Source organism: Armigeres subalbatus, chromosome 1, assembly GCF_024139115.2.
Source record: "Armigeres subalbatus isolate Guangzhou_Male chromosome 1, GZ_Asu_2, whole genome shotgun sequence".
NCBI classification, from domain to species: domain Eukaryota; kingdom Metazoa; phylum Arthropoda; class Insecta; order Diptera; family Culicidae; genus Armigeres; species Armigeres subalbatus.
The window spans coordinates 122,683,132-122,704,240 of record NC_085139.1 but is presented as its reverse complement, the minus strand read 5'-3'; the positions used below and the strand labels follow the sequence as shown (position 1 = coordinate 122,704,240).

The 21,109-nt window shown below is 41.3% G+C and overlaps 1 protein-coding gene across 2 annotated transcripts in view; it reads left to right on the top strand.

The window, feature by feature from the left end:
* Positions 1–2,369: 2,369 nt before the first annotated feature.
* The window catches only part of LOC134205081 (acyl-CoA Delta-9 desaturase), a 126,179-nt gene continuing 107,439 nt past the window's right edge, over positions 2,370–21,109 (top strand). Inside the window, exon 1 of one of the 2 annotated variants that reach the window (XM_062679984.1) lies at positions 2,370–2,880. In XM_062679984.1, coding sequence (XP_062535968.1) covers positions 2,508–2,880 — 373 coding nt within the window. In that variant the 5' untranslated portion in view covers positions 2,370–2,507. Of the gene's footprint in view, positions 2,881–18,147; positions 19,073–21,109 lie in introns of those variants that run through there. The other variant, XM_062679986.1, reaches the window with a different exon arrangement.

Here is a 21,109-nt window from a genome sequence, read left to right as displayed (position 1 = left end):
TTCCAGGCCTCTTGAAAGGAGGCTTCCAGGCCTCTTGAAAGGAGGCTTCCAGGCCTCTTGAAAGGAGGCTTCCAGGCCTCTTGAAAGGAGGCTTCCAGGCCTCTTGAAAGGAGGCTTCCAGGCCTCTTGAAAGGAGGCTTCCAGGCCTCTTGAAAGGAGGCTTCCAGGCCTCTTGAAAGGAGGCTTCCAGGAGGGCTCTTGAACTGAGAATTCCGGGCCTCTTGAAAGGAGGCTTCCAGGCCTCTTGAAAGGAGGCTTCCAGGCCTCTTGAAAGGAGGCTTCCAGGCCTCTTGAAAGGAGGCTTCCAGGCCTCTTGAAAGGAGGCTTCCAGGCCTCTTGAAAGGAGGCTTCCAGGCCTCTTGAAAGGAGGCTTCCAGGCCTCTTGAAAGGAGGCTTCCAGGCCTCTTGGAAGGAGGCTTCCAGGCCTCTTGAAAGGAGGCTTCCAGGCCTCTTGAAAGGAGGCTTCCAGGCCTCTTGAAAGGAGGCTTCCAGGCCTCTTGAAAGGAGGCTTCCAGGCCTCTTGAAAGGAGGCTTCCAGGCCTCTTGAAAGGAGGCTTCCAGGCCTCTTGAAAGGAGGCTTCCAGGCCTCTTGAAAGGAGGCTTCCAGGCCTCTTGAAAGGAGGCTTCCAGGCCTCTTGAAAGGAGGCTTCCAGGCCTCTTGAAAGGAGGCTTCCAGGCCTCTTGAAAGGAGGCTTCCAGGCTTCTTGAAAGGAGGCTTCCAGGCCTCTTGAAAGAAGGCTTCCAGGCCAAGCTTTCGAGCCTTTTGAAAAAAAGCTTCTAAAAATTCGCTTTAGAGCTGCTTGGGAAAAGGCTGTGCTGGTTGTGGAAGGCAGGATTCTATTGGATTTACTCATAGATCATTAATTAACGGCTACGCAGTCTCATATGATTAAAACGAGTTGTTATCCGTCCGACGTTTCGACACGGGATTAGTGTCCCGTGTCGAAAGGTCGGACGAATAAAAACTCGTTTCAATCATATGAGACTGCGTAACCGTTAATTAACGATCTATGATTAAACCCCACAGTCGTTTCCCAAAAAATTGGATTTACTAATTACTAATTATTGGAACAAAAAAAAAATACACGGTTAGCAAAACTTTACCTATAAATTTCGATTGGAATTGCTATTCGTCCGCCATTATTAATTTTTGTTCGAGGTACCCCCTAGGGCCAGTGTAGGTACCCCCAGGGGTACATGTACCCCAGGTTGAGAACCGCTGCACTAGATGATTAACTTTCTACTGGGACTGCAGCTACCGGCGTCATCGTTGCGACCAGGTTGCGATAGATGAGTGCTGCTCTCAGCGAAGGTCTGTCGCCGCTGCTGCTGGTCGACCATGCTCGATCCAAACCCGCAATTTGTTTGATTGTGATATCCTTGCTTGCGATGCATGTACTGGATTGGTTGATTTACCTATTTCGAAGCTTTTTATCAATTATCGATAATTAATAGTTGACATCAATATTTTCAAAACAATTCTAAGAAGCATTGACTTCCTGGATCGAATAGTTAAAGAAAATGAAAATACATTGAGAATCGACTGAGATGTTACGTTAAAAGTGTATCATAATTTCGTGACGGTTTCCGATTTTCGCAATCGTAGTGTACTCCGGTATAGAAAACACAGACGTTGTCCTACGTCAAAACGGTCTAAATGATTCTACACATGATGTCAGAAAGTCCACAAACCAAGAACGATTTGAAAATTTTGGATAGTCCACATACAATGTGAAAAAATCAAGTTTATGGAATTTTTGATTGATTACCCTTGAAAAGTAGGAGTAACTTATACTAAATTATTGAAATGTTGTTATCATTTAGTATAAGTTACTACTACCAACGTTATAGCTCCGTTATAAGTTAAATTCAAACACCGACCTGTTAAGCAGAGTTGTAGAAAAACCTTCGCACTAGAAGTCGACTATACAACACATTTTGAAATTTAACCTCTGGAATGAGTTATTGAGAAACTACTAAGTGATCGAACGCAGATTACTAAATGATCGATAACATCCTTGATTGACATAGCTACTGCATGTCACGGTGAGCCATTCACGCAAAGATAGTTTTTGTTAATATGTAGTTCCAGAGAACAAACCATTGAAAAGGGAAAAGCAAACCATTGAAGCTAATTGATGTACCGAACAACTGTTGTACAACCAGAACTACGGGAAATAAAATTTAATGAAATTTCAGCAAAAAATATGCGCCCATTCAGGTGGGTATGTAGTCACCGTGCTAGCTGCACTAATGGGTTCTGAATGACTTGGTTGAAATGCAGACGTCAATTGCTTATGCGTTTTTATCGGACATTATTGACAAGCCGGGTTACAACTCGGGAAAAGGTTCTTTTTCTAAACATGGGCTCAGTTGGAACGTGGCTTTCGGTAGCAGTGTATCACGTACGACCGGCGCAATTTGCTGGAAACGACCTGTGAACGGTGATTGGGAGCGTAAGTTAGAAGTTTGGATAGTGCGTGGGTGATAGTAATTTTCATTGACTAATGGCTGTGATTACAATGTTACTGAAGCAAGTGAAAATAAGTGATTGTGGTGAGTGTTTATCGAGTAAAATGGAAGCTGTAATTAGTAAACGACAGAATATTATCGAAGATGTCAACAATAACGAGCTAGATTTGAGCGATGATAAATCAATGTCCGAGCAGGAAGTGACTAAATATTTAGAGCATTACAATGAGTGGAAACAAACGGAATGGGGCTGTCGGTTGACGAGCATTCTTCGTGATTATTTTGGCTTCGAATTCGACGCCGAAATCAAGTGGTATAATGTGATAACAATTTCGATGTTCCACCTTTTGGCGCTGTTTTCGGTGCTGAGATACTTCAAGTATGCAACGATTATCACTGTACTATGGGGTAAGTAAAACAAGTACTTGAATGAACTGAACACGTGCTAGCCGTAAATATTAACTCACCTAGCATTACATTACATGCATCGGACAGAAGCTACTCGTTTATATTTAAAGCAAAATGCTTTAATCTAATAAGAATTACAAGAATTTTTCTCTAAAACTCACAGTTTAACCTATTATAATATTAGATGATTTGTTATTCTCGTGATACTCTACAGACAGAGTTCACGATGGATTTTCATACACAGAAAAAAATTATGAAAATTAATAAGCGCGTAAAAAATAAAGACGCGGAAAATTACACTTTTCTGGGCGTACATGGTTCTTTTCCAACAAGTTCGCCCTAAATGTATGTAATTTCAATAGCATTATGTCAATTGCTATAGCATAAATCATATGAAAAGTGGCATAATGCAATAGAAATTGCATACATTCAGGCGATAATATCGTTTAAATTTACACTCTCTTTTGCATTCCCTTTATGTGCATTACTTTCGTGTAAATTTCAACAACTTTTTCTATCTGTGTAATGTAAATCCGGGATGATTTCTTGAAGAAATTAGTGAAGTAATCTCTGGTTTGAACAATAAGAAATGTTTAGTTAATTTCAAAAGTTTTCTTAAAAGAGCATCTCAATAAATTTCAGAAAAAATTCTAGAAGTAGAAGTTTCCCAGAGGTGAGCCAGTCAAGGGATGAAAGCCTCTTAAATAAAGACAATAATAATAGTAGAAGTAAGTCCATTAGAAGTTCATAAAGATTTTCCAAAAAAATCTTATTGATTTTCCAAACAAACTTCAAATGGTCGGGGCTCAGCCAAATCGCACCAAGCGCCAATGGAAAATTGCACAAATTTTCTTGTAGCAGATCCAATTGAAAACAAATCGTATCAGATATCCTTCTACCCTATAATTGAGGATATCCAACAGCAAATACACTAATGAATTGATTTGAATTGAATTACATTCGGTTTTCATTCTACGAACAAAATATCAAAAGTCAGTCAAAAATGTGCCTGGTAGGGTTTCGACCAAATGATATTCTCAAATTGTTTATTGTCATGTATTTAAAAGTTTTTTTTAAATTTTTGCCCGTGCATAGCAAGAGATCAGTGGTCTATCTGTTATTAGAGTGTTTTTTTAAGAGTCCCTCCGTGGCGGTGCAGTAAGACGCGCGGCTACAAAGCAAAACCATGCTGAGGGTGGCTGGGTTCGATTACCGGTGACGGTATAGGCAATTTTCCGATTGGAAATTGTCTCGACCAGTGTTGTACAATGTCATTTGCATTTGTTTGTATAATTTTCCCAGAACTTTTTTCAGAAGTTAGCTATCAATTCATGATGCATGACGAACTTATAGCGCTTAAATGTGGCTACAACTTTGTCTAACAAGACATTGGTGTAAATATGTAATCTGAGGCGTGGGAGGCAAAATGTCATTCAAATGACATTATGTCAAATGACACGTGACATTTTGGAGAGTTTTCACTCTCCAGCCTCAGATGTTATATTTAGAGCAATGTACCTTTGGACAAAATTATAGCCCTACTCAAGCGTTATGAGTACATAAAAAGTTATGGAATAAATTTGGTTTCTAAAGAAAGTTATGAACAATTTAGTGAAATGACATGCAGATGACATTTTACAAGCCTGGTCTCGACTTCCCTGGTCATAAAAGTATCATCATGTTAGCCTCATGATATACGAATGCAAAAATGGTAACTTGGCTTAGAAACCTTGCAGTTAATAACTGTGGAAGTGCTTAATGAATACTAAGCTGCGAGGCGGCTCTGTCCCAGTGTGGTGATGTAATGCCAATAAGAAGAAGAATCCTTCAAATACATTTTCCAAGACGTTTTTCGCACTGTTCCATGCTATTTGCAATTGTGGTCATCCAATGATATCGATAACTCTTTTTTTAAGTATATAACTTAATCGGATATGAGAATAAATACTGCATTATTACAAATATACTCTATTACCAATATAGTCCACTCTGGCTGATTCCAAGAGACAAGGCAGTAGGGCCAAGGTGTCACAAAAAGCAAGCAGTGTATTGCCGTTCTACGCATACTTGTGCCAAATAAAAAAAAAGCAACTGAGGAAAACCCGTTTGAAACAAAACTACAATTTTCGCTCCGGACCTCATAAGAGTAGATACTTTAAGAAGTTTACATCACTAAGCTTTCAGGAGAGCTACATGGCTACATTCTTATGATCTCATTCAAGGTTTTAGTTCATAAAAATTATTTGCGACTTTATTTATTCGCAGCTACCTTCCCGAGTATTCAAGCGACGGCCAGTTCAATTCTCATAGGGCGGTGCGTCGATTCTATTTTGACGGCGGCGCACAGGTCTAGTAGGAAAAAGGAATGTAGAAGAAGGGAGATAGAAGAATAAAAAAGGATTATAGATGACAGAAGAAGGAACAAGAAGTAAAAGGGAAAAAGTTTTTTCCACCTTTTGTCCTTTTCAATCATTTGTACCTTGGACCTTTTGTTCCTAATCCGTTTTTGACAGCAGACCTCAAAGGACTATCGGTAGATGAAATGTCAGATGGCTACGTCGATGCAGTGGTCGTTTATTAAAGCAGCGAACTCTTCATGTTTGTTCTTGTCAGAACAAGCTTTCCATTTCTTTATGCAGATAAAATCTCCACGACGATGACGATGATGATACTACCATCTATCGTAGCAAGGCACCTGCCGATAGCAATGGCCATATCTGGAAAACGATTTGATCATGATTATACTACTGTTTGTATTTCATCAAACTCCTGTATGAAGGGCCAAAATGGGTGGGGTGGTTCCATAAGCAAAGACACTTATGCGAATCCACGGGATGAATAGAGAATCTCCTTCCAGAAGAAACTTTGTACATACAATATTATAATCTAGCCCTCGTTTCCCAGATTGACCCAATAGATGGGGAGAAGAGCCCGCCCTCTACACACGAGATGTTAACAATAGGAAGTTGGCGATTCCACTCTTCCTATCCAAATCGCTTCAATCGGGTGCCCTGATGGTTTTTGTAAGGTATTTAATCATATAGTTTCAATATAATTAGGTAAGTATATAATGGAATTTTCTCACCAAGTTCCAATTCGCATGTCCTGGATGAGGGAGGACCTTTCCTCAACACCAGCTAGTTTTAAATTCATGCTCTCTTCCTAGTTGGAAAACCAATCGTTGGTCAAAAAATGTCCTGGTTTACATCGGGGAATATTCTTGTTCAAAAATCGAAAAATAGAGTTCTTGATTTCTGAAAAGATGAAATGAAAAGACGGATGGCAGTATCATACATGAACATAACATGAACGTTTTGATTAAAATTAATATGTATTCTGTTTTTTTTTTGTAATGTCCAGGAATTGGGAGAGTTATTAAGTTACAACGATTTCCAAAATGAATCCTAGTGTTGATTACCTATATAGATTGATCTGTATGATGTGACTCTTGTTTTCATGGTCAGATGGTATGGAAGGAAGGTATTTCAAACCCAATATGTACTTCAATTTTATCAATTTCAATAATAAGATAACACATTACTTCTTCGAATAAAAAAAATGAAGAAGATGTTTATTGATTTTTTTGTAAAAATCATATTTTTTTGTTTTTGGAGCGATGCAATAGAATACATCAATAAAAAAATTGATGCCATTAATTTCATATTTGCATTTTGTTTAGAAAAGAATGCAAGTAAAAACAGAATGCAAAAAATACACGGACAGAAAATGTTTAACATTGAACCAAAAAATCTGATTGTTGTTTTCAAATCGTCACGTTTTTTTAGAAATTATGAAATTATGTTTTAGGCAGATTTTCTGAGATACTATCAATAACAAATTATTTTTATTTCAACAATATTAAAATACACACATTTGAAAACAACCTCAGTAGGTTTTTGTGAACAAAATAAATTAATAGTATAAAATTTTCAAATTACAAAAGTCATTTGTAACTTAACTCGCTGGGTTTGATGCTCGATCCAGGAAATGTTTGGGTTGACGATTTTCTTGACTTCCCTGGACATCATCGTGTTATGATTGACGAATGCAAACATGGTAATTTGGCTTAGAAACCTCGCAATAAATAAATGTAGAAATGCTGAATGAACTTGCAAGGCAGCCATGTCCCAGTGGAGAATGTAATGCCGATAGGAAAAAGTAAAATATATGTTAATATAATGAAACAATGCCAGGATTTTGGAAAACTAAACCTTTCCCTCTGAGCATCAAGTTGAGCATGGCCTCTTTTATAATATTTTTTCCGAAAGACAAATATTTTTTTAATAAAACCAAACATTTGAAAATTCTACTAATTTAATTCTACTAATCATAATAGAGATAATACCAACATCTTCAATAAAAACAAAAATGTTTGAACGAGTAAAGCGAAAAAAAAGAAACTTGTTAGCAAGGAATCGTCTTGCAGAAGGATCAGCATTATAGATAAATTTTTAAGATGATTAATATTACAATCCAATTTTACTCAATTTAATTTACTTTATATATAACTAGACGAACCCGCCCGATCTCGCTCGTAGGTGCCTAACTGTCAATCAAACAATCGATTGTAGCGTCGCACTCTATATTGAGTAAATCTTACAAATCGGTCAGCCAATAGAGGTAATAAACTTAATAAGTTTATTACCTCTATTGCTCAGCCCGTTCGTGAGCCCGTTCCCTCAAAGGGAATGCAAACTCATTTTTATATATAGAGATAACCTTTCAATAAGACAGTTGATGCTTATTTTGACTAATCTTTTTTTTTATGGAATGTCTAAAAAAAACATATTTCTGCGACAAGTAAAATCATATAAATGTTTATTACAGTTATTTGAAACGACCACCATTCATTGAAGTCAACATTTTATTACACACTAGCAGACATGACGAATTCATTTCGCCTAAAATTGATTAGTTCTAGAGTTATGCAGAAATATCTGTTTTATTTGTATGGGAGCCCTCCTTTCCAGAAAGGGGAGGGGTCTCGACGCATCCAAAGAACCTTCTATTCTGTTCAAATCGATCGAATCACAAGAAGCGAAAGCTTAGTTTGTTACATCGATTTAAATTTTTTGTTATTCTTGTTGTTTCCTTCGTTTTCTTGATGAAATACTCTTCAATGTGTGCAATAAATCTGGAGTCTAAAAATTGGACTTCAATATACATATTGACATATGCTAATCAATACTCATCGATGTGGAATAGCCAAGGAAATAGCTCTGTCTTTTCATAAATATTGGAAGCTATAGTTTTGTTTCAACTAACCATAAAAAGCAAGATATCCATACCTTAGGAATATTGAACTTTTAAAGGTTTCATACGAAAGTTCATTAAAAAACGTTTCAATTTTTGAAAATTAATTAAGCTATTACTAAACTAGAGTACGAGAAAGGCAAAAGAATTCATTCAATCTATTTGAATTTCCCAAATTCCATTAACCAAAATCAATAAATTAATTTTTTATGTGCTCATTAAAACGCCGCTCTCGGCAAAAATCTTATTACACAATTACAAATGGTTTGCAAGTTAAGATTGAAATAGGTGGAATAAGCGACCATGAAGAAAAATGTCATTCGCGATTTAATAAATGAACTAATGAACCAATGACACCGTCACCGAGGCAAGTGATAAATAATATTATACAAATTGCTAATTTGATTCAAATGGATACGGAGTATTTGCCGACAGGGGTTCAATTCCGGACAAACCCAAAATTATCTATGCTAAATAACGGTCCGTAAACGTAAATTAAAGTTTAGGTTATATCCGGATATTTGAAAAATAAATAAAATTATACTTAATAATTTTCGATCTCAAGATGTCCAAATTTTGAAACCTCGTTCAAATGTTTTGAATATTTCCTCTGCTTGAATGTACTGGTTGAAGACAGAACTATCCGTGGAGCCTTCGGTTACTCCTGTGGAACCAGCCCTGATGACTTATTTTGAGTACTTCCACTGCATTACAGGTTCGGCCTTGGGTTCGGCTACTATTGGTGCACGACGGAAATAGCGAGAGTAACAACTGGAGGGCTATGGCAACATATAATCATAGAACGACGAGGCAGCTTATGGGTTTCTGCTTTCTTTTTAGAACTGGAGCATTTCGGATATAGGGGTTTGAATTTTGTTTATGCAGATAAAATCTCCAAGGCCCATATTTAGCAAGTGCAAGGTTTCGAAAGCCGGAATTCCAAATAATAGGCTCCTCTTTTTGGGACATGCTCGGTTGCGATCTTCAGGGTTGCTTCCACATTGGTGTGGATGCAATCGTTTGATGCGTGATCCTCTGTGCTTTCCCACAACGGGCTTTCGCGACAAAACCACTGTTATTATCGTTACACTGGTACCGCTTTTTTGGCCGGTACCGCTTGACAATGATGTCGGAGAGAGATCCTGTCATAAGTAGGTTTGCCATGATGACGTAGCCTTCCCCAGGCTGCACGAAAAATAGGTTGATGGGAACATGGTAGACCTTTAGTTTTAGTCGTATACATTGTACAGCGTCGTTGTAGCCAGCGATTCCCTCGCGTTTTCGGAAAGCAACGCAAAACTGTAATTTTTATTATTTCATGAACGCATTGGCGCAGCACATTTTGTAAGGATGATTGATTTTTGTATGAACTGTAACGTTTGGTCTGACCCGCTCCGAAAACAAATGTAAACAAAATGCAATACGGTTGGAACAGTGCCCGATATAGCCATTTCTGAATATCAGACGACGTATGCTTAAGACGTGACTTTTAAGTGCAGTAGAGAATCGCCCTTCACATTCTCTCCTAGCAGAAGCTATATGGAACATTGCACCGGGTCTGGCGAGCTCGCCGGCTGCGGTTCACGCCTTCTCGTACCGGCCGGATCGGAAGCGAACACCATCTTTGCAGGGTTGCTGTCCGGCATTCTTGAAACATGTCCTGCTCATCGTACCCTTCCGGCTTTAGCTACCTTCTGGATAACTGGGTTTGCCGTAGAGCTGGGCGATCTCGTGGTTCATTCTTCGACGCCACATACCGTCTTCTTGCACACCGCCAAAAATGGTCCAAAGCACCCGTCTCTCGAATACTCCGAGTGCTTGCAAGTCCTTCTCGAGCATTGTCCATGTTTCATGTCCGTAGAGGACAACCGGTCTTATTAGCGTTTTATACATGACACATTTGGTGCGGTGGCGAATCTTTTCTGACCGCAGTTTCTTCTGGAGCCCGTAATATGCCCAACTTCCACAGATGATGCGCCTTCGTATTTCACGACTAACATTGTTATCAGCCGTTAGCAAGGATCCGAGGTAGACGAATTCCTCGACCACCTCGAAGGTATTCCCGTCTATCGTAACACTGCTTCCCAGGCGGGCCCTGTAGCGCTCGGTTCCACCCACAAGCATATACTTTGTCTTTGACGCATTCACCACCAGTCCAACTTTTGTTGCTTCACGTTTCAGGCGGGTGTACAGTTCTGCCACCTTTGCAAATGTTCGGCCCACAATGTCCATGTCATCCGCGAAGCAAATAAATTGACTGGATCTGTTGAAAATCGTACCCCGGCTGTTACACCCGGCTCTCCGCATGACACCTTCTAGCGCAATGTTGAACAACAGGCACGAAAGTCCATCACCTTGTCTTAGTCCCCAGCGAGATTCGAACGAACTGGAGTGTTCGCCCGAGATCTTCACACAGTTTTGCACACCATCCACCGTTGCTTTGATCAGTCTGGTAAGCTTCCCAGGGAAGCTGTTCTCGTCCATAATTTTCCATAGCTCTACGCGGTCTATACTGTCGTATGCCGCCTTGAAATCAACGAACTGATGGTGCGTTGGGACCTGGTATTCACCGCATTTTTGAAGGATTTGCCGTACAGTAAAGCTCTGGTCCGTTGTCGAGCGGCCGTCAACGAAGCCGGCTTGATAACTTCCCACAAACTCGTTAACTAATGGTGACAGATGCCGGAAGATGATCTGGGATATCACTTTGTAGGCGGCATTAAGGATGGTGATCGCTCGAAAGTTCTCACACTCCAGTTTGTCGCCTTTCTTGTAGATGGGGCATATAACCCCTTCCTTCCACTCCTCCGGTAGCTGTTCGGTTTCCCAGATTCTGACTATCAGTTTGTGCAGGCAAGTGGCCAGCTTTTCCGGGCCCATCTTGATGAGCTCAGCTCCGATACCATCCTTAGCAGCTGCTTTATTGGTCTTTAGCTGTTGAATGGCATCCTTAACTTCCCTCAAGGTGGGGGCTGGTTGGCTTCCATCGTCCGCTGAACTGACGTAGTCATCTCCTCTGCTGCCATGACTTTCACTGCCTGTACTTTCAGCGCCATTCAAATGTTCCTCGTAGTGCTGCTTGCACCTTTCGATCACCACACGTTTGTCCGTCAAGATGCTCCCATCCTTATCCCGGCACATTTCGGCTTGCGGCACGAAGCCTTTGCGGGATGCGTTGAGCTTCTGATAGAACTTGCGTGTACCTTGAGAACGGCACAGCTGTTCCATCTCCTCGCACTCCGCTTCTTCCAGGCGGCGTGCGCCCGCGCTGCGTCCTTCTCCTCCAGAATCTGTCTGCACTCTTCGTCGAACCAATCGTTCCGTCGACTTCGTCCCACATACCAGACGTTGTTCTCCGCTGCGTCGGTAATGGCTGCCTTGACTGTATTCCAGCAGTCCTCAAGAGGGGCCCCATCGAGCTCACCCTCTTCCGGCAACGCTGCCTCGAGATGCTGCGCGTATGCAGTGGCGACATCAGGTTGCTTCAGTCGCTCTAGGTCGTACCGCGGCGGTCGTCGGTACCGAACATTGTTGATGATGGATAGTTTTGGGCGCAGTTTAACCATCACCAGATAGTGGTCAGAGTCGATGTTAGCGCCACGATATGTCCTGACGTCGATAATGTCGGAGAAGTGCCGTCCATCAATCAGAACGTGGTCGATTTGTGATTCTGTCTGCAGTGGTTATCTCCAGGTGTACCGATACCGGAGGCTGTGTTGGAAGTAGGTGCTGCGAATGGCCATATTCTTGGAGGCGGCGAAATCGTAGGCCGTTTTCGTTCGTCAGCCGGTGAGCGCTGAACTTTCCAATAGTCGGTCTAAACTCCTCCTCTTGGCCAACCTGAGCGTGCAAATCTCCTATGATGATTTTGACGTCGTGGCTTGGACAGCTGTCGTACTCACGTTCCAGCTGCGCGTAGAATGCGTCCTTATCATCATCAGTGCTTCCGGAGTGTGGGGTATGGACGTTGATTATGCTGAAGTTGAAGAACCGGCCTTTGATCCTCAACCTGCACATTCTTTCATTGATCGGCCACCACCCGATCACGCGCCTTTGCATATCGCTCATCACTATGAAAGCTGTTCCCAGCTCGTGTGTGTTGCCGCAGCTCTGGTAGATGGTATGATTACCTGCGACAGGATAATCTACGATGAATTACATCCCCGCAACTTCGATGTCGTAGCGCTGCAGGAAATCTGCTGGAGAGGACAGAAAGTGTGGAAAAGCGGGCATCGAGCGGCTACCTTCTACCAAAGCTGTGGCACCACCAACGAGCTGGGAACCGGCTTCATAGGGCTGGGAAGGATGCGCCAACACGTGATTGGGTGGCAGCCAATCAACGCAAGGATGGGCAAGCTGAGGATAAAAGGCCGTTTCTTCAACTATAGCATCATCAACGTGCACTGCCCACACGAAGGGAGATCCGACGACGAGAAAGAAGCGTTCTATGCGCAGCTGGAGCAGACATACGATGGATGCCCACTGCGGGACGTCAAAATCGTCATCGGTGACATGAACGCTCAGGTAGGAAGGGAGGAAATGTATAGTCTGCATACCGTATCGAACGACAACGGCCAACGATGCATAAACTTTGCAGCCTCCCGCGGAATGGTAGTCCGAAGCACTTTCTTCCTCCGCAAGAATATCTACAGGGCACATGGAAATCACCTAATCAAGTAACGGAAAATCAAATCGACCACGTTCTAATCGACGGAAAATTCTTCTCCGACATCACGAACGTACGCACTTACCGCAATGCGCTGCGCTCAAAACTCTCGACGGTGATCAACACGCGCCGGAGTCGTCCGCCGCGGCTAAACATTGGGCGACTAGCCCAAGACTACGCGCAGCAACTGGAAGTGGCACTCCCAACGGAAGAGCAGCTAGGCGCAGCATCTCTTGAAGATGGCTGGAGAGATATTCGATCCGCCATTGGAAGCACCGCAACCGCTGCACTAGGCACGGTGGCTCCGGATCAGAGAAACGACTGGTATGACGGCGAATGTGAGCAGTTAGTTGAGGAGAAGAATGCAGCATGGGCGAAATTGCTGCAACACCGCACGAGGGCGAACGAGGCACGATTCAAACGGGCGCGGAACAGACAAAACTCGATTTTCCGGAGGAAAAAGCGCCAGCAGGAAGATCGAGATCGTGAAGAGACGGAGGAACTGTACCGCGCTAATAACGCACGAAAGTTCTATGAGAAGTTGAACCGTTCACGTAAGAGCCACGTGTCACAGCCCAATATGTGTAAGAACATAAACGGGAACCTTCTTACGAACGAGCGTGAGGTGATCCAAAGGTGGCGGCAGCACTACGAAGAGCACCTGAATGGCGATATGGCAGACAACGGTGGCGGTATGGTAATGAACCTAGGAGCACGCGTGCAGGACATGCGACTTCCGGCTCTGAATCTCCAGGAATTCCAGGAGAAGATTGGCCGGCTGAAAAACAACAAAGCCCCTGGAGTGGTCCAACTACCAGGAGAGCTGTTTAAACACGGTGGTGAAGCACTGGCTACCCTAGCAGCACAATTCACGTTGATTTGGTTGAAATAACTCATATATGACCAAATTTAGTTGTATATGAGTATAATAGACTGATTTACAACATGTGTGTTGCTCGGGTAGAGCGCTGCACTGGGTGATTACCAAGGTTTGGGAGGATGAGGTTCTGCCGCAGGAGTGGATGGAAGGTGTCGTGTGTCCCATCTACAAAAAGGGCGATAAGCTGGATTGTAGCAACTACCGCGCAATCACATTGCTGAACGCCGCCTACAAGGTACTCTCCCAAATTTTATGCCGCCGACTAACACCAATTGCAAGAGAATTCGTGGGGCAGTACCAGGCGGGATTTATGGGTGAACGCTCAACCACAGACCAGGTGTTCGCCATACGTCAGGTATTGCAGAAATGCCGCGAATACAACGTGCCCACACATCATCTTTTTATCGACTTCAAAGCCGCATATGAAACAATCCATCGGGACCAGCTATGGCAAATAATGCACGAAAACGGATTTCCGGATAAACTGATGCGGTTGATCAAGGCGACGATGGATCGGGTGATGTGCATAGCTCGAGTTTCAGGGGCACTCTCGAGTCCCTTCGAAACGCGTAGAGGATTACGGCAAGGTGATGGTCTTCCGTGTCTGCTATTCAACATCGCTTTGGAAGGAGTAATACGAAGGGCAGGAATTGACACGAGTGGTACGATTTTCATGAAGTCCTTCCAGTTATTTGGTTTCACCGACGACATTGATATCATGGCACGTAACTTTGAGAGGATGGAGGAAGCCTACATCAGACTGAAAAGCGAAGCAAAATGGATTGGACTAGCCATCAACACGTCGAGACGAATTACATGATAGGAAGAGGCTCAAGAGAGGTCAATGTAAGCCACCCACCACGAGTTTCTATCGGTGGTGACGAAATCGAGGTGGTTGAAGAATTCGTGTACTTGGGCTCACTGGTGACCGCCGATAACGATACCAGCAGAGAAATTCGGAGGCTCATAGTGGCTGAAAATCGTACGTACTTTGGACTCCGCAAGACGCTCCGATCGAATAGTAGAGTTCGCCGCCGTACCAAACTGACTATCTACAAAACGCTTATAAGACCGGTAGTTCTCTACGGACACGAGACCTGGACGATTCTCGTGGAGGACCAACGCGCACTGGGAGTTTTTGAAAGGAAAGTGTTGCGTACCATCTATGGTGGGGTGCAGATGGCGGAGGTTACGTGGAGGAGGCGAATGAACCACGAGTTGCATCAGCTGTTGGGAGAACCATCCATCGTTCACACCGCGAAAATCGGAAGACTGCGGTGGGCTGGGCACGTAGCCAGAATGTTGGACAGTAATCCGGTGAAAATGGTTCTCGACAACGATCCGACTGGAACAAGAAGGCGAAGTGCACAGCGGGCAAGGTGGATCGATCAGGTGGAGGACGATTTGCGGACCCTCCGCAGATTGCGTGGTTGGCGAAGTGCAACCATGGACCGAGCTGAATGGAGAAGACTTTTATGTGCAGCTCAGGCCACTCCGGCCTTAGTCTGATATTAAAAAACAAACTCGTCTTATGACAAATGAAGACATTCCACTAAAAAAGCTCAAAATAATTTTCTTAAATTTTCTCAGTTATTAATTGTAAACTTTTCTATGCCCGCCATTGCATGAGTAATGCTCAACTTCTTCACCTCCGCTTAGTGCTTAAACCAAGTTTAAGCGTATGGATTTGGCCCTAAGTATCTTATGTGGTAAGAACAATAAATACATTATGCCCAGGGAGAAAGTTCCCTACCCGAAAATATCCCAGAGCGGACCGAGAATCTAACACACCATCTTCGGGTTGGCAATCTTACGCTTTTTCTCGACAGGCTTACTGGAGACCCAGTCCCGTACGCACAAGTGATAAATCAAGATGCCACAAAATTGCAAGTAGCAAAACCAAGCAAGAGCCAAAAACAATTCCGGATAAGCAGCTGGAACTGTAGAAACAAATCTCAGTAAATTTTAAAGCTGAACTTCGGCAAAAAAAATTGTTTATTGCTGATTATCAGCAAAATATTTTCCGAGCCTTGGCAACAGAAACGCCACTTTACTGAAATCTAGGCAAAAATCATGATTGGGGCTGTCCATAAACCACGTAGACTCTTGAGGGGGAGGGAGGGGTTTCGAAAAAGTCTACGTTAGTTTTTTTTTTAACAATTTGTACAGAAGCTATGTGCAAAGTTCACTAATTTAACGGTATTGATTATCATTTCGCACGTTCTATCTAATCAACCGCAGTAAAGGAGCTTTACGAACGATAACGAATGATGGAAAGCAATAAACAATGCTACCTGGTACTACAGTACCTAGCCCGAAAACAATCCTGCTACTACACATCCGCGCGCGACTAGAGCAAAATAACAACAGAATGCGAATTCTTTGGAATGATTGTTGGAAAATCTTAGGAATTTCTAAAGAAACTGTTGAAGATTTCCACGAGAAATTATTTGAATTTCCTACCAAAAACTCTTTGAGTTTCCGCAAAAAAAATGCCATTTTTGTATAAAAGCTTTTGTAATTATCATGAAAAATTATTCGAAATTTTTACGAGAAATTCACCAAAATTTCAACTGAAAATTCTCTAAAATTTCCACCGCAAATTATTCGGAAAAGTCTTTGGAATGTGTAAAGGATCCTCTAATGGAAAAAATCCTCAGGAAATTGCTCCAAATCTGCAAGCAATTAGGAAACCATTTCAAAATTCCACGGGAAATATTTCGGAATGTCCATTTAAACTTAGAATTACATCGTGAAATTCATTCTAAATTTTCACGGAAATTCTGAAAATTCTACGGTTTTTTACAAATTTGAACCGACGTGAAGAATTGTAGGTCAGATGAGTGACAGATTTTAAGCAGTGGCGCGTCGATGCACAAGTGTCGGCAGTGGTGGTGCACACCTCTAGGAGGAATCGAATTCAACAGAAATTGAATTAAATGACTTGGAGGTTATGTTTCATGAGCAGTGGACAGAGGATTAAATTTGATTCCGATTTAAATTGACCAAACACATATGATATTTTGTAAAATTTGGAAAAGTCTACGTAGACTTCAAGGGGGTTGGGGAGGGGTTTCGGAAAAGTCTACGAAAGTCTACTAGGGAGGAGGGAGGGGTTTGAAAATGAAATGTGAAATTTCAGTCTACGTTTTTTGTGGACAGCCCCTTTGCTGAGACTCTGCGGTGTCCACATTGGGAAAATAAACGAAACATGCTGAGATCTCGGCGAAAAAAAATTAAATGTGAAAGTTTCTGCGTTCTTTTAGTGCTCGCGAAATAACACAAAAAAAAATGCTTTCGTCAATTTTAATTACTAGTCTCAAGAATTAACACAAAATAAACGATGTTTTGGAGAAATAAAATTAGAAAGATAGCTAAAAATAGCACGAAACTAAGCAGTGATACTATTCATCGAAGCAGTTGTTTTCACCGATGGGACGTTTATACCCCAGGTCCAAAACATGATAACATGTTATCAATTGTCTTACCATATGACGAAACTTAAATGAGAATATCATTTTCGAAAAAGTATTTCTTAACTGTCCTTCATGGCCCTGCATTCCCAATGGAGCTATAAAAAGCTTATTAGACCGATTGTCCTCCTTATGGCCATGAAACTTGAGGTTTCTAACGGAAGGTGCAGTGTAGCAAATAAAGTGGAGTGCAACCTATCGTTTATTAGTTTCTGAAGCGTGCACTAATTCAATGTCGTGAAACCACTGATCTGTTAAGATGTATAAAATCCCATTGAATTCACCATGGAAGGGGTTTTTATATCTACTCATCTTTAATTAAAAACTGATACATATTGCACTTTCTAGCTACATATTTGTATTTCAATGGAGCACTCGCAAAACACATTAAATTTGCACTATTGCCCAAAGCTCAATATTCATGACATCACACAAGTCGTTATTCAATCTATTGTTACCAGCGAGACCCACTGAGTTACAGTGCAAATTGAATGGTTATATGAATTATAATCAAAACATGCAGAAAATGAGTGAGGCTGAGCATTGCTCTCCAATACAAATGGAAATGTCTATACTGTGCCTGCTGCATTATTGCTAAAACGCCAGAAGTCATTCACGATCCACGAAAGCTAATTCCTGTTTTTTGCCAGAATCCAGTTCGGTGAGCCAAGTTCATCCACAAATCGCAACAACTTTCATGAACTCCTACAGGGCCTTATAACATAACAATAATAATAAAGGAAAGCTTCGCACGGTCTAGCCCCCTCCCAAAATGCGACACACAGAATCATGAACAGACGCCTTGGTAGTGTGAAGTCCAGATATGTAAGTTCCGATGAATGAAAGAGTGATGGTAGCTGAACTTGGTTGATTTATCTGGCACATTGCTTAGTGTGCCTTCGCAGCACTAATACCTGTCCCTGATGCGATACCTACTAGAAGGAAGACTCATATAGAGTCAAGGCTTAGTAGATGCTGATATTCCGAGACGACGACGACGACGACGACAACGGCGACGACGCCACTGCAAGAACCGGAGCGATTGCTATCGATCATACCCATCATCGCCTTCGCCGTTAGAGTGATAGAGGGGGATGGGAAAATTTTTGCTTCAATAGAAACTACAGACAGAGGGAGCGCGCGTACGCGCTGGATGGACTAAAAACCATTTTTTGAAAAGGCGCATGATAGGAAGGAGTAAGTGCGCCAAGACGTAACCGTTGAGTGCGCGCGCGAAGCCCAGCCGGAGATCAGCATCTCAATATTTGGACCCAGCATTGCGTCAGTGGAATCGGAGTCGGTCGGTCACGTGTGCAAAATACGGTGATTAACGATTACTGCGGCGAACGAATTTTCAGTTGTCGTCGTGGGACTGAAGAGTTAATGAAGTGCCGAAACCCTCCCAAAGGATATAAAGAAGTGAAAATTACAGATTGTGTTATTTCGAATCAGGTGAAAATATGTTCTCATAGTTAAGTTGGTGAATCAAAAATATATTCTGTTGAATAGTTTGTGTCGATGAATTTTGTGCAAAAATCGAAGAATTGAAAATGTCGGCAACAATGGCCAGTAGTTGCCAGCTCTTGAGTGGTAATTCCGTTAAGGATTTGAACGGTACTAGCAAGGGCCGTGGAAAAGGAGTGTCCGTCATAAACGATGCAAACAATAATGAAACGGTCCTGGGGGACGATCATACCATCTCCGAGAAGGATGTCAACGCCTATCTGCAGCACTACAACAAGTGGAAGCAGTCAGTGTTGGGTCACCGGTTGACGGCGATCCTGCGAGATTATTTTGGTTACGAGTTCGATGCAGAGATCAAGTGGAACAATGTATTCATGATTGGTCTGTTCCACTTGATTGCGATCGTTTCCTTCACCCAATTGGTTTTGGTGGCGACGCCGATTTCATATCTATGGGGTGAGTAGGCTCATCAATTCAACTCTTGAATTAATATTCTGCTTATCGGTTGTATACGGTGGTGACTTGAAATATTTATTGCTTGAATGAAATACTGTGAACTGGTGAACTGGATAAATGAAATACTGTAAACTGGATAACCTTTCATGGAACAAGTCGTATACAAATAACGGCTTATAATATAACTGATTTATTAGTTTAACACTCTGATATACATTTTCTTTGAAACAAAGAAACACATTCACCGGTTCTCTCAGCTATCTTTGTTTTGATTGTGGTTAATATGTGAAAATGCAGTGAAATGATTAGAGCAAGGGGATAAACTTTTATTTATAAACTCAAATTGGTGACAAAATTTATGTGAAGAGAGTTTGTTTAATGTCAACTTTAAGGTAGAGGAATCAAATAGATTAATTTAACTCGCCTTCTAGACTTGTTGAAATAGATAAAAGTAAAAAAAAATATACCTATTTTTTTTTAAACTTGGAAATGATTGTTTCAAGAGATTCAAAAAAATATAAAAGATATATCGGAAAACGAACAGTTTTGCAAAGTTTTGATAAAAAATATTGTAAGATTTCCACAGAATGGATGTACAGTAATATCCTAATTTTATCACCCCCTGGTGAGTTTTGAGGTAATAAAATAGGAAATGTGACAAAATCAATTATTTTATTTGTTTCATAAATATGGATCAATTTATGCCTTGAGATGGCAAAATATGTGAATGGAACCCATAATTTCTTGTCGAAAAGGGTTACAACATTCTTGAAAGGTACTCAGAAATGATTCATAATAAATCACACGCAGTGAAAGATATTTCATGAAAATCATTGTTCTTTTCGGTATTATTTATAAAAATAAAAAGAACAATTCAATTCTTCAAAAAAAAAATTTAAGTGAAAAAATCTGGTTGAAAACGTGATAAAATCGTGGGTGAACAAAAAACGGGTCAATGCTGTATTAAAATCATCCGAAAGTGTATATGCCAAATATTTAGACAATTGCTGTAAGATTATTATGCAGAAATGTATTAAAATCTGCCATCCGTGTGTGTTATCGTTGTGTGATGTTATCAGATGCTGTGAATAGTAAAGGTTCTGGATTTTAAAAACTTTTTTTTTGTTCAAATAGTCTTGGAGTGCCATAATATAAGTTACAGATGTCTGTCTTAAAAGTGCTTGAATATGTAATTTTTTCTGTTCGGGTTTGTCACTGCGATCAGTTATTAAATCTATTGTAGCATTACCCGTATCCTTATTGTACAATGGGGCGAACACAATGCTGCTATGCTAATGCTTACTATTGAGAAACAATGCAGTATCGGTTTCGATACAGTTATTGTTTTGTTTTCTGAAGAGCATCAAGACAAGGTCCCGCTATTTAGACCCTTCACAGAGAGCAATCGCATTGAAGGCGCGCCCCTTATCATTAGGAAATCAATCCTTTCTGCAGAAAACAGAACAGTAAAACTGTTATTTGGCCGTGCATCGGAGCACTGCCACATCCTTGTCATACATTTCAAGCTAAAGAGTTTGTTCAGTAACAAGAATTTTCATGTGTTTTCTCAATACCATTGTTAACGATACAAGAATCGTAACAAGAATTTTCGTGTGTCTTATCACTACCATTGTTACTTATTTAAAAAAAAAGTTTTTCTTATGTATGGCGACGATTGGTACACGCACCCTATTATGATGCTAACACGATGATACTTTTATGCCCAAGGAAGTCAAGACAATTTCCAAACCGAACATTTTCTAGACTAGCACCAGGCATCGAACCCAGTATATAAACCCCAAACTCGATTTGTTTTGTCTAGCAATAAGTTTAGCCAAGTACGATGGGCACCGAGGTTTCCTAACTAATTGCTTGAAAAGCTGCTTACACTGCATATAGTTTAGTAAACGAATTTCTATAACTCATATACGACCATATTCAGTCATATATGAGTTACTGCAACCAAATTGGTCTAGATACCTAGAAATAACCCTAATAAAATACATTTATGTATACGTTTAAAAGGTAGAACATCCA